This window comes from Oreochromis aureus, linkage group 10, assembly GCF_013358895.1.
Source record: "Oreochromis aureus strain Israel breed Guangdong linkage group 10, ZZ_aureus, whole genome shotgun sequence".
Taxonomy (NCBI): domain Eukaryota; kingdom Metazoa; phylum Chordata; class Actinopteri; order Cichliformes; family Cichlidae; genus Oreochromis; species Oreochromis aureus.
Window position 1 is genome coordinate 4,341,601 of NC_052951.1, and position 13,170 is coordinate 4,354,770.

At 41.1% G+C, this 13,170-nt stretch overlaps 1 protein-coding gene across 1 annotated transcript; it reads left to right on the forward strand.

Annotated features, from left to right (window-relative positions):
- Nucleotides 1-8,949: 8,949 nt before the first annotated feature.
- Nucleotides 8,950-11,761, forward strand: crx (cone-rod homeobox). The gene is made up of 3 exons (XM_031738529.2): nucleotides 8,950-9,385; nucleotides 10,160-10,311; nucleotides 10,513-11,761. The coding sequence occupies exons 1-3, from the start codon at nucleotides 9,289-9,291 to the stop codon at nucleotides 11,149-11,151; spliced, it is 888 nt and encodes a 295-aa protein (XP_031594389.1). The 5' UTR covers nucleotides 8,950-9,288; the 3' UTR covers nucleotides 11,152-11,761.
- Nucleotides 11,762-13,170: the final 1,409 nt, after the last annotated feature.

Below are 13,170 nucleotides of genomic sequence, written 5' to 3' on the forward strand. Positions count from 1 at the left end.
GCTCTAAACATTTCAGGTTATTGTCTCACAGCATAATAAATGAGATGTGGGAACCGCTATAGTTTACCTGCAGATCAAAGTGAAAATGATTTGATTGATGGACAGAACATGTATTTTCAGTGTGTGTCCTGTGCTCTATGAGCTGCAGTTCAAGCAGTCTAAAATATACTCAACAGCAGATTAGACTCATGTCGATATTTGGTGCATCACCGAATGCACAATCCAGCACCTCACGCAGTCAAGTCAGACAGGTACAGCTATACAACTTGTGCATATAACTCGTATTCCCCATCAGAGACTCTATAATGCACCTAAAACATGCTGTAAATAACAGAATAAGTGAAAAGGGGGCTTCCATCCGACTTTAAACCCTAACTCGGAACACAGCCTGCTCCAGACCAGGTTTTGTGTTCAGTAAAGGTTAGCACAATGATGAAAGAAGAACAAGAAGAAGAAGAAGAGGGGGTAGCTGTCTATCATCCTCCTCCCGATCACCTTTCTCCCGAGGAATGTAGAGAAGACTAAACGGCAGGTCAAAGTCTCCTGAGTTTATGTTATTTAAAGTAAAATTGTTATTTGTTCAAACCATATAAAGTCCTCCAACCAGCATTGTGCTTTTCTAATGTAGTAATTTTAACAAACCAGCCCAGGTAGGTCAAAGCATTTCACTGAGAATTGAGTGGAAGAAGGAGCCTGTGTATATAGTAGACACGCATGAGAATTATTAATCAATAATTCATTTATTAATTATTATTTAATTAATTATTTAATTATTTTGTTAGTTTAGATTTCAGTTCAGTTTGGCGTTAGCTTTTTTTCACAGTGAATTTGTTCATTTTGTTGTTTGGTGCTTAGCAATGATCCGTTTCATGAGTTTCAGTGTTTTTTGTATTTATTTGTTTCTATGGGAGGAGTCGGCGGCCAGAAGTTCGGAAAAGGTATTACACCACAAATTCAATATTTTATGAAGGAAATGTATCGCGGATTGTTGTGCTCACCAACTTTACTTCACTGACGTGAACAAAAACTGAAAACACACCCTGCAGATTTTAAATCAAGATGATTTCAGCTACCTAAAAGCTTTTTATGCCTTGTTTTATTAAATTTTTTTATTCATTAATTTTCCATTAAATACAAGACCTTGCAAATCCTAATATCCCACATCATGTAAAGAAAAAAAGTTCAAACTCATAAGACAAACAAGGTTCTAAAAACACGTGACCCTACTTCTGTTTTGTGACCAGTGACAGTTCAGTACTGATTCTTTACACATTTATTCTTTTGCTAATGAATTTAAAATGAGGAAGACATAAAATACTTTATTGTTTTTAGTTGGATTTCCTCTGTAGTGGTCACTTAATCTTCCTGCCATCACATGTGCTTTGTTTTTGTTTTAATTCATGTAATGCTTGCACAATATAAATACAAAGGGTTACCTGGGGATGCCTTGTTGTAACATTTGAAATCCCTTTGAAAGTCTTCTTATCATTACAACGATGAACAATATTCAACCTTCCCAAGCATTTTTAATTCCTAAGTGCTTGTGATCCATATTAGAAAGTAATAGTTCATAACAGCGCTATATCTGTGGGTAATTGACATCACTACTTTGGACCATCCCTGTTTAAAGGTCATATGGGAGAGTAGAATCACTGCATCTGTAGATGAATGCTTTACTGACTTATATTGGTTTTATTTCAGTTCTAAGTTTGGTTGCTCGGTTTGATTTCAATCTAAATGGAGAAACCCGGAAAAAAGAATCCTCAGTGACCTTTGTCTTTGTTGTCAGATCCTTGGACAGTGTGTGTTACAGTGTCCTGTGCATGTTGTGTTGAGGTGAAGCAGATGGAGGTGAGGTCCCTCATGCTGCTGCTCTATCTTGTGATGGTTCAGAGGTGGCAATGTGCTACACCCCCACTTCTCCTAATGCCACCTGCTAATCCACCTGCAGGATTACTGTCCACTGTAATCACTCATCCTTCACTGTGACACACCTCACCTCACACTGCAACTCTTGAGTCATTACACACACACACACACACACACACACACACACACACACACACACACACACACGCACACACACACACACACACAGAGGGAGACGTGTACCTTGCATAAGATGTTTATTATGGCTGTAGTTTTATATGGAATGTAAAACGTGTTAATCAGGTTTACCATCACTGTGTGATTTATCACTTATTGGATTTGGTTATAATAGTGACTTTCGTGCACAGTACCTGGTCTCAAACTATTAATAAGCATCACCAATATAAATATAAATTAACAAACCATTTGCTTTAGATATACAGTCATAGCAAAAACCAGAAGACATTAACAATAAAAACATGAAGGAACAAGAAGCACTCAGAGCGCAAACCTCTCCAAGGCAGCTCACTCTATGGGCAGTACATACTTTTAAGGGGACAGTATTGTGTTTTGTATATATTCATTTTGTTTACTTTGTTCTTTTTAAACATACTTTAAGAAGTTTGTAGTGCAGTAAAACTCGTGACAGATGTTACTTTGATTCCATCAACATTATGTGGGATTTCAAGATTCTTTATTTGTCACATGCATAGTCATACAAGTACACAACACACAGTGAAATGTGTCCCGAACTGCTCCTTGACTGTGCAAAACATTATAAACAATAAGACAATTTAAATGAAAAATTGGAAATAAAAAACTGAAAATGTACAGTGAATGTTAAATTGCTTTGTGCCATATTAGCACAGCAATGTACTGACTGAGCTTAAACTAAATGACCAAAGTAATGTAAACAGAGTAATAGAACAGAGTGACCAGAGCAGGTGATGGATAGTAGGTGTGGATGTGTAAACAACTGGACATGAATAACTTGAGCTTATTATATAATTTTATACTACAGTATAACATAGAATATGTGTATCCAGTATATTCATATTCAAGGTTTTCTGATGATTCACAATCTTTATATATATGTTTGTTTAAAACACAAGTAAACTGATCATGTGCAGCAGTCAAAGAGTACAGTTTCTCCAAGGAGAATGAAAACGTCAGAAAACATCAGGTAAGCAAAATATCAAAAAACTGTCTACGTTCCAAACAGCTGCAGATGCACTTGATGGAGACAGGAACAAAAGCATCAGTACAGACCAAGAAAACAAATAAACAGTGAATTAATGTTCAAAAAGTCTTGTCAGAACCCATTTTACAGGGAAAAAATCACATAAAGATCAACTTGAACATCCCAGAATGACCAGTGTAGTTCTGGGAGTCTGTTTTAGACAATTCCTGCAGTCAGACACAATTTATCCTGTTCTCACTGTGTTTTACTGTTAGAGCCTAGATTTGACCTTGCAGCTGATACTGTGAAATGCCAGAGCTCTTTGAAGAAGAATGTGATGCTCTCACTGTGTAAACAGTAGCTTGGTAATAACCGACCTTTCTGTGGAGGCTATAATCCCAAACATACGCCCGGGTCAACCCAAGGAGCAAATCAATCCAATCCAGGAACAGTTTGAGGGGTTGTTTCAGTCTCTAGATGTCAATCCCCTTAAAAGGTATTTGGTGGGATTTGAGGAAACAAAATATTACTGGGATGGAAACTTTACTAAATGATGAATGGGCTGAGACTGCAAAATAATCTTTTAGAATAGAGTTTGATATTTAGTGATCGCATCATTAAGATTACTAATTATATTACCGATCTTATCATTATGCCAACACCTGGTTATCATGTTACCTGTCTTACCTTAAACCAAGTGTGCAGTGAATAATGAAACATAACACATATGATAATAACTAATTAGTCCAGTAACATGATGTACAGTTAGAAACCTTTTGTCTGAGGTGTATTTTTGATTTTCTAATCATGTTTTGCTCCTACCACAGCTTTGTCCAGTATGCTGACTTTGCTGTGCTCGATTCTTCAGGCTGGGATTTTACTTCATTTGAAGTATTTGTGCATTATTTCATTTGAAATTTTAGCTGGTTAAATGACCTTGCACTGCAGTTTCCTGTTTCAGAGAGTGAGTATTTCTCCGTTTAGGTGTAGAAAAGGAGAAAGAAACAGCGACTAAAGTTTAAGCTGTTGTAACTGAATGTAAGGAGAGAGCTCTCACTGATATATGAATATGTTAGAATCTCTTTTTCTGTTTTTATCTCCACGCCAGCAATAGTTCAGTCCATTATAGGAATTTCTACAAATCTGACTTGAATCATAACTTCATCTCAGAGATGAACTGATTAGATGTCAGTGTTGATAGTCAGAGGCCTCAAGTTTATTCTTATTACTGTGAAAGATCAGGTCAGAAATTACACATTTAATTAAAAAATAAAAAATAAATTTGTGCAGCCATTTATTTATTTTCCATATCTGTAAACATGTCTGTTGTCATGGTAAAAAAATAAACAAAAACAACAAAAATAAACTGATAACATCTACTTAAATTCCTTCAGAGTCTTCAATAAATATATTAATCTATAGAAATGTGGATGCAAACTTCAGCTTGACAGGATGACAGACATACAAGATGATTTTCTCAAGAAGCATGGGACTGCATGTCAGCCGTGTTTTATGAGTTAAACACATTTAACTTTGACAGTGTTTCCAAATTGGACAAACAGTGACTGTGGACGTAGCGTTTTCAGTGGGAGAAACGTTTGGTCACTCATCCAGGTGACTTCTTCAGTCTCAGCTAACTGCAGGCTATCTTATAAACAGTACATTTGCATGATGACTGAAACTAGCTCAACTCAGTGGACCAACACCTCAAATTCACCAGGGGGAATATGAAAAGTGGCAGGTTGGCTTCCTTAGACTGTGAGATTTCCAGCAGAAATTTGGGACATTTAAAAATTGATGTGCACCGTAAACCTACACATACGGATCAATATTTAAGGTTTGGCTCTCATCATCCACTGGAGCATAAACTGGGTGTCATTAGGACGCTACAACACAGAGCGAACACCATCCACACAGACACCGCGGCCAGAGAAGCAGAAGAACATCACATCAAGAAGGCCCTGAGTAAATGTGGTTATCCCAACTGGACATTTGTCAAAGCTGGGAAAGCGCCTAAAGAAAGCTCCAGCCGATCCAGGAGAGAAGGACAACCGCTGCCTAAGTGAAAACCTGTAGTGATCCTGTATGTGTCAGGAGTATCGGAACAGTTGAGACACATTTTTTTCTAAACACCGGGTCTCTGTGGCTTTCAAACCCCAAAACACGCAACAGAGTAATATAATGTACGCTGTTAAGTGCCAGGAGAATTGCCATGATTTATACATCGGGGAAACCAAACAACCTCTAGCGAAGCGGATGGCACAACACAGAAGAGCTACCTCATCAGGCCAGGACTCTGCAGTCTATTTACACCTACAGGCCAGTGGACACTCTTTCAATGATGAGGATGTACACATCCTGGACAGGGAAGAACGCTGGTTTGAGCGCGGAGTCAAGGAGGCCATTTACGTGAAAAGGGAAAGACCATCTCTGAATCGAGGAGGGGGCCTAAGGGTACATCTGTCATCATCTTAAAATGCTGTAATTCAGGCATTCCCAACTCTCTGTGAATGGTACTCATGACCATTGATCAATGGACCTTCAGATCAGTGGTTGTTGATCAATGATGATGACAATTTGCATATTACTCATCAAGGAACTGACCTCCCAGCCCATTGTTCCTTCAGTGGGCTGGTTTTAGTCATTGTGCAAATGTACTGTTTATAAGATTGGGGAAACCTGCAGTCAGCTGAGACTGAAGAAGTCACTTGGATGAGTGACGAAACGTTTCTCCCACTGAAAACGCTACGTCCAGATGAACACAATCAACCTTTTGGGATTTATAGTACTGGTCTGATTCAGCTAAACTGGACATGAATTGCATATGAATGGCCTGTTGGCCTGTTTTAGGTCATGCCGAAGCATCTCATCACCGTTTTAAACCCCAAAATAGCATATATTATTAAATCAGAATCATTTGGAACCAACAGTCTTTCTGCAGTTTCCCTACAATCTAATATCCCTCCCCTATATAAGGAAGCATGTTTACATCTAGGTAACCATGTTGTAAGAGACAGGCCTGAACCTTTAAGGCAAAAAATAAGGACAAAGTCTGACTGCAGAAAATTAAATAATAGTTTCTGAGGTCGTCAGAAGAAGCCATAAGAGGCACAGCTTTCCAAAGTGTTCCCATGAGAGTCATTTAAAAATAAATAGAAAAAATAAAAAACAACACTCACTGTGGCTCAAGTAAAAAAAATCAAAATTGATATGAAAAAGAGTAACAGATGACAAAAGAGGGAAACAGCTGGAAGTCAAGAGCCATGTGATCTGTCAGTAAGAAACTCCCTGTAAAGAAAATAAATCCATTTTCTTCAACATCTATGGGACAGTGCCAATAAATTATAATATAAGTGACAACATCTAATAATGACAGAAGGGTTTTTTTGTTGAATTATTAGCACAGTTAAGATATGATATGATGAGATAAGGGATAGTGCTTTAATATAAATGAAAAAGGTTAAAGCTCACACCGTTACATTTAGTATTTATTTATTTAATTCAAATTTTAGTTAATTGTAAGTCTTAGCAGTTAGTGTTGGAGTTCCACAGGGTTCTGTGCTGGGACCAACATCTTTCTTATTGTACATGTTTCTCTTAGTCAGTTAGTAGAATGTTTTATAATTAGAACACACAGAAGACATTTCCTCTGGTATGCAGATGATACGGAGTTATACTTATCTATGAAGCCAGATGGCACAGTCAGTTAAACCATATTCATGGTAGCGAGTTCTAATTCACTCACTTGTAGTCATTCCTAGTACTCACTTGTGCCTCTCCTTCCTCTTGGGCACGAGTAGCCTTGCCTAAAACCCCCATCTTTGTAAACTACCATCTCTGACTACTTTCTGTTGCGTCGTGTCACCACATCCTATAGGGACACATCTCTTATTAATAAAATCAGGGAAATTTGACCTTAATCTCATCATTCTGCATTTTTGAGTCCACCTGTTCTTGTTGAGTTTAAAACACATCCCATGTCAGGATGTTGATTTCTTACTTCCTATCCTATTATCAGGATGTCTTACTATATTATTAAAATGAAACAGAATTAAATTAATGTGCAACCACGAAAGAACTGGGTGAGACAAATGTCTCTGACAGTACAGTGCTCCAACGGGTGTGAGTCCCAACCTGGCTGGTAGTTGGGGGCGGGGGCTGGTGGGCTGTTTAATGGCGTTCTGTGTGGAGCTGCTGGTGGCACCTGGTTTGCACAGAGGAGATTACTACAATGTGTGTGTGTGTGCAGGGTGAGTGATTGGTCCTGACAGCAGTCTCTGTATTGCTGGCTGGCCTGCAGATTTAGCCGACCTGTTTTAGACACTCTAATCTGGATTAACTGCAGCAGTGTGTCAGTTGGGACGAGGACCGGAGCCTCCCCCACCCCTGCCCCTTCACCTGCTTTTCCTCTCACTTCCCCTCCATCCATCCACCCATCCATCTGTATGTGGGTCTTTTCTCCCTGCCTTCCATCCACCTGGTTACCTGGTCTCTGTCTTCTTTACCATCTTTCTGAGATTTAAGGCCTAGTTCAGCACACAAATCACAAAATATTCAGTTGCAAATATAAATGCTGGTTCACTTGATTCACTGTGCAAATGTCTCTATAAGTCCTGCTTTTGGGGGAAGGGTAGGGATTAAACCAGCTCAGTCCTCTTCCCTATTTCCCTATTTGTTATTGCAGCCGTAGGAAGAGCTGTCCCACTGATGAACAGAGAGCACATTGCAATCATCAAGTGTGCAGTGTTTGTACACCACGTATGATCGTTTGTTTTTAAACAAACATAAATCAGTCAGAAAAGATTAGCAGTGTTTAATAAAGAGAACATCACTGTTCAACAACACCAACGCCCTAAATGAAAATAAAACAGAACAATTAAATAGCTTATAGTAAAACATTACTCTTTGATGAGGCATAATTTAACAGTCTAATAAAACAACAACAAAGCTCGTCGAAGCCAGAACCCTATATAAACCTGTAAAGGTGCCTGTCAGTCACGCATGTACAGTATGATACACTCACTCCTGAGGTTGATTCTCTCATCACTGGCAACAACCTGCTCCACAAGAACAGTTTGGGACTAAAGCGACCCCAACTGTGTGTTTTTAATCCATTCCCATGTAAACCCGAGGTGTCTCCTTCAGGTGCAGCAGCTCTGAGTTCTCTGTTGTGCGCTCTCTCCTCTCCTTCCAGCGCATCTTCTTGTCTTACTTTTTTGGTTCAGTTTACCTGCTGACCCATCCAATTCACACCCCTGCAGTGCTGCTGCTGTTGTTCCATCCCGCACCGCCACTGAACGGATTGCTCTGTCTTTCCTCTCTTTATCTGGAGATAAGATACTTACTTTTGAGATAAAGCATATTATGATAAATCAAATGAGCTTTATCGCTTTTGTGCATCTGGGTGTTTGTGTGTGTGTGTGTGTGGGGGGGGGGTTAATACAGCTGCTTTGCAGATAGATATAATCTGTGAATCCACGAAGTGTTGCAGATGTGCAGCAGGTTCACTGATCATCAGGGCAAAATGACTGAACATGACCTGTGGGAACTAACTTTTTGTAGGCATTGTAGTTTTTATACTAGAAATTATTTTTTATTTTGATTAACTACACAGGTTAGGGTTGTGGACTGTATGTTTAAAATATACAATCAGACGGAAAATGATATATTTAATATGCTTGGGGGGGATATCTATATTATTTATACTTGGAAGACTTTCTTTGTATATATTCAGGTTAGAATAAATTGTTCAGGCAAAGTATTGCGCGTGCCTGCCTCTGTGTGTATGTGTGTGTGCGTGTGTGTGTGTGTGTGTGTGTGTGGGAGGGGTTTGTTGGAGACACTTGCTCCCTCTAATTAGCAGTGTGCGCCGGTAAAGAAACTCAGTGGAGCGACCTCACCAAGGCGCAAAGGCATCCGAAGGCCACTTCACCTGTGTGATGACTTTGACTGTGTGAAGTTGGACAGAGAGTCGGTCCGGATGCTCGCTGCTCTGCGGTGAGCTGCCCAGCTTAGCTGACAGTCGATTACAGCTGAAAGAGCAGTTTAAGAAAGAAGGAAAGAGAAAGAAGCACTTTGACGCTTGTTTTGTGAACTCCTGCGCGCCCCGTTTGTCCGTTCAGCGCCTGGCCTCGGACACACCGACTTGTTGCCCCGGCTGAGCTCTGAGGGGGCCACGGCTGCTGTGTTGCGTGTCCGACCTACAAGTCAGCGACAGGACTTAAAAGGCTGCTGTAAGGATGATGTCCTACATAAAGCAACCCCATTACACCATGAACGGGTTAAACGTGCCTGCCCCTGGAATGGATGTGCTTCACACAACCGTCGCTTATCCACGTAAGTTTGAACTTTTACAGGAAAAAACAAAAAATACGCATTTCTGTCATCACAGTTTCTAGTATCAGGTTTGTCGGAATGGTGCGTAAAACACGCAGGTTTCGATGCTTTAGCAAACGAAAACATACTTTTTCTGTCAGTGACTGATGCTGAATATAGTCTCTAATTATTACGCTGGACTGAGTAAAATTGAATATTTCGGAAGAACTGTCGTAGTAAGAGATATTTTGACCGTCAGTCTTTAAACTTCCACATGCAACTCTGTGGATATTTATACGTGATTTTTTAATCAAATGGAAAACTATTAGTTCTGAATTCCGATCAACATAGATTGTTGTTGTTGGCGTTTTGTTAACTCTTCTTGGCGGCTTCATTAACGCTCAGATTGGTATTTTATATATTAGAAATTCTAATATATGAAGTGCTTGAAATAATTCTTGTTCTTCTGCAAATACACCAAGGCAGTTGGCTCTATGCACCATGAAGGGTAGACTCACAGGACTTTTAATGGAAATCCTAGTTTATGAAATAAAAAGTCGCCGTTTCTGCTTCTCACAGTAAAGTAAACATATTAACAACTGGCATGGCATAATACTGAGATATTTGTATTTGTTGTCATCCACGCACAAACAAAACTGTCCAAAGAATCACTTGAGCACTTGCTGTGTTCTTTTTCTACAAAGATTATTCAAATCACTCACACACAGGCTCATAATTCATGCCGCCCCTCCGTTGATGTTTGCACGATAATCCCCTCTCTGTCATTTGTTTCAGCCACTCCCCGGAAGCAGCGCAGGGAGCGCACCACCTTCACCCGCACACAGCTGGACATCCTGGAGGCGCTCTTCTCAAAGACCCGCTACCCAGACATCTTCATGAGAGAGGAAGTGGCCCTCAAGATCAACCTGCCAGAGTCACGTGTCCAGGTACTGCAGAAGTAGGCTACTGCCAAGATGGAGGCTACTGGGTTCAGGCCTTGTGGGTTCCTCATAGTGAGCCGTGTTATGAACTTCTGCATAGAAGTCTATGTCTATCCCTCTGTAACCCAAACCTCTGATTATTAATAAGTTATGACATGTCTACATGACTGGTAACATGCTGAATCTATTTTGTTTTGGTGATCTCAGGTTTGGTTTAAAAACCGCCGTGCCAAGTGCCGCCAGCAGCAGCAGCAGAGCAGCGGCCAGTCCAAGCCCCGGCCTCCCAAAAAGAAGGCCTCGCCAGCGCAGGAGCCTAGCATTCCTGATCCCGTTCCTAACCCATCTGGCTCATTCAGCCCCTCCTCAGCCCAGTCGGGCCCCAGCCTGGCCCCAAGCTCCAGCACCGGAAACACTGCTGTGTCCATCTGGAGCCCAGCCATCTCACCCCTGCCAGACCCCTTGGCCTCCTCCTCGGCACCCTGCATGCAGCGGCCCTCACCTTACCCTATGAGCTATGGCCAGCCGTCAGCCTACACCCAGGGCTATGCCAGCACAACCTCCTACTTCACTGGCCTGGACTGCAGCGCCTATCTGTCCCCCATGCATTCACAGTTGTCAGGCACCGGAGGTGCTCTCAGCCCCATTGCTGTGCCCTCTATGGGGGGCTCCCTAAGCCAGTCCCCAGCATCTCTGTCTTCACAGGGCTACAGCACTGCCTCTTCCCTGGGCTTCACCTCTGTCGACTGCCTGGACTACAAGGACCAGCAGGCCTGGAAGCTGGGCTTCACCACAATGGATTGCCTGGATCACAAGGACCAAAACTCCTGGAAGTTCCAGGTTCTCTAGAAAGGGTGTCAACATGCCACATGCATCAGTGAATCCCATGTAAGATAGGGCAAAGCAGTTCTCAGTTTGGCATTTGTAAGATTTTCTGTAGGAAATGCATTTGATTTAAAAGGTTTGGAGATGAACAAATGAATGACTGTCATCGATGCTGCCTGACTGCAAATCATGTCTGTTTTCTTCTTCGTGTTATCTTAAATAAGAGAACAAACGCCTTTAAACAGTTTGAAGGAAAAGACTGGAGAAACAACACAAGCTATCTCTTTCTCTCGCGCACACACACACAGACACACACACACACACACACACACACACACACACACACACACTTTTTTGTGTTCCGTTTGCATAGAGTGAAAGGAGAGCTTTTTGTCCTGGAGGAGCTCCTGTAGGTCCTCCTTCAGGGTTACTTTATTTTGAGCTATTTATTATTATTAATATTATTATTTGAAGTTCCATTTGAATATCTAATTTGACTGCATTTAGATCTTTTTTAGCTTTCGTGTTAAGTATTACAGTGTTCACCTTTAGTGTCATCATCTTGATCTGTTTGATGGAGAAAAAAATAGATTTTCTGTTTTAAATGTGACACATTAAAGTGATCTATTCTTTACATGTTTGTCCACTGATGATCATTGGGATGAATTCCGGTTTGAAAGTGTAGCTTTAGAGGATTTGGAAGACCCAGTTAGGGGTCAGTGTGAAGTGGAGTTTGGATGTAAAGTGGCCATGTTGTAGCAGTGGGCTCTGGAGCTGCCATGTTTGTCATAAGGCCTGCATGGCTCTCACTGTTCCATCTTGGTTATTTTAGCTTATCTGATTCTGGGAGTGTTCCAATCCTCTTAGAATCCCTTCAGCAATGCCCTAAGTGAATTAGTTAGGATTATTGCCCTCCCTCCCTCTGTCTGTCACCTACCTCAGCCTCTTCTTCCACTTCCATTCCCCTCTTTCTCCTGTTTCCCTCCATCTTTTCTGTCTATTCTCTCCCATCAGCTTTGCAGTATTACGTTTTCCTCCACCTCTGGCTGTTTTCTCTCTTAAAGCCTTTTCAGTTTAGGTGTATCTCTGTTGTCATGCACATCTCCCCAAAACAGCTGTCTCACTGACACCAGTGCAGTTTAATAAAGTGCTTTTTGCTTACAGTTGTTTTATTAATTGTGTTAGCTCACTATCAGCTGAGCGATTCCACTTCTTTTAGCCTCATCACTCCTCCACCGCTCCTCTGACAGTCCCAACATGCCCTGATTACTGCAACACTAACTTACCCCTGACATCACATAGCTGCAGTTTGTGTTTTGCAGTAGGTTTGGTCAAATTTTTTAATAAATTCCATGTTTTTACCCAAAATGGAACAGTTTGCCATCTAAGCTGAGTATCACCAAAACCCTTCATGTCAACCACACTAGTGTAAAAGGTTTGATGACACATTTCTGATGCCATTCTGATATTTACAGTAATACCAGTTTTTGTTGCCAAGCAAATGATCTGATCACAGCCCTTGACTATGAAAATGTAGCGCAGCGAGAGTAGTGAGCGGGTAGCAACGGACATTTCAAAGCATTTTCCTGCACTCGACACTGACCTAATCCCACTCTGTGCTCCGTTTAATCCCTCTGCCCTCCCTCTCTGTGGTGCAATTGGTTAATCCCTGCATCTGCATGCCCTGATTGGTTAACCTCTCTTGGACGGTGCAGTGCACTTGTAATCTCCCCCCTCAGCACAGAGTGTTTCAGACAGACATTTGCGCTGTAATCCCACAGAGGAGCAGATGTGATGGGGGATGGACGGCACTGAGCAGACCTTGAGGAAGGTGAATACGGGAAAGCTAAAACACCACAGACAGTCTGCGAAGGAAGAAGAAAGAAATTTAATCAAGAAGTTCAAGTGTTATAACGAGTAAACGTTACAGGTTAAAAACATAACACAAACTAAATGTTAACTATCTAGAGCCTAGAGGTCAGCTGATGTAGCTTAATTTCCAGTTGGTGCACGGACTAAACTAGGCTAAACTCAGTTGTTTTA

What these genes read in the sequence shown, in the direction of transcription:
- crx (XM_031738529.2), top strand. Translation starts at nt 9,289, where the DNA reads ATGATGTCCTACATAAAGCAACCCCATTACACCATGAACGGGTTAAAC. An exon ending in CACAACCGTCGCTTATCCAC is followed by an intron (nt 9,386 to 10,159) that starts GTAAGTTTGAAC and finishes CATTTGTTTCAG; the next exon opens with CCACTCCCCGGAAGCAGCGC. An exon ending in TGCCAGAGTCACGTGTCCAG is followed by an intron (nt 10,312 to 10,512) that starts GTACTGCAGAAG and finishes TGGTGATCTCAG; the next exon opens with GTTTGGTTTAAAAACCGCCG.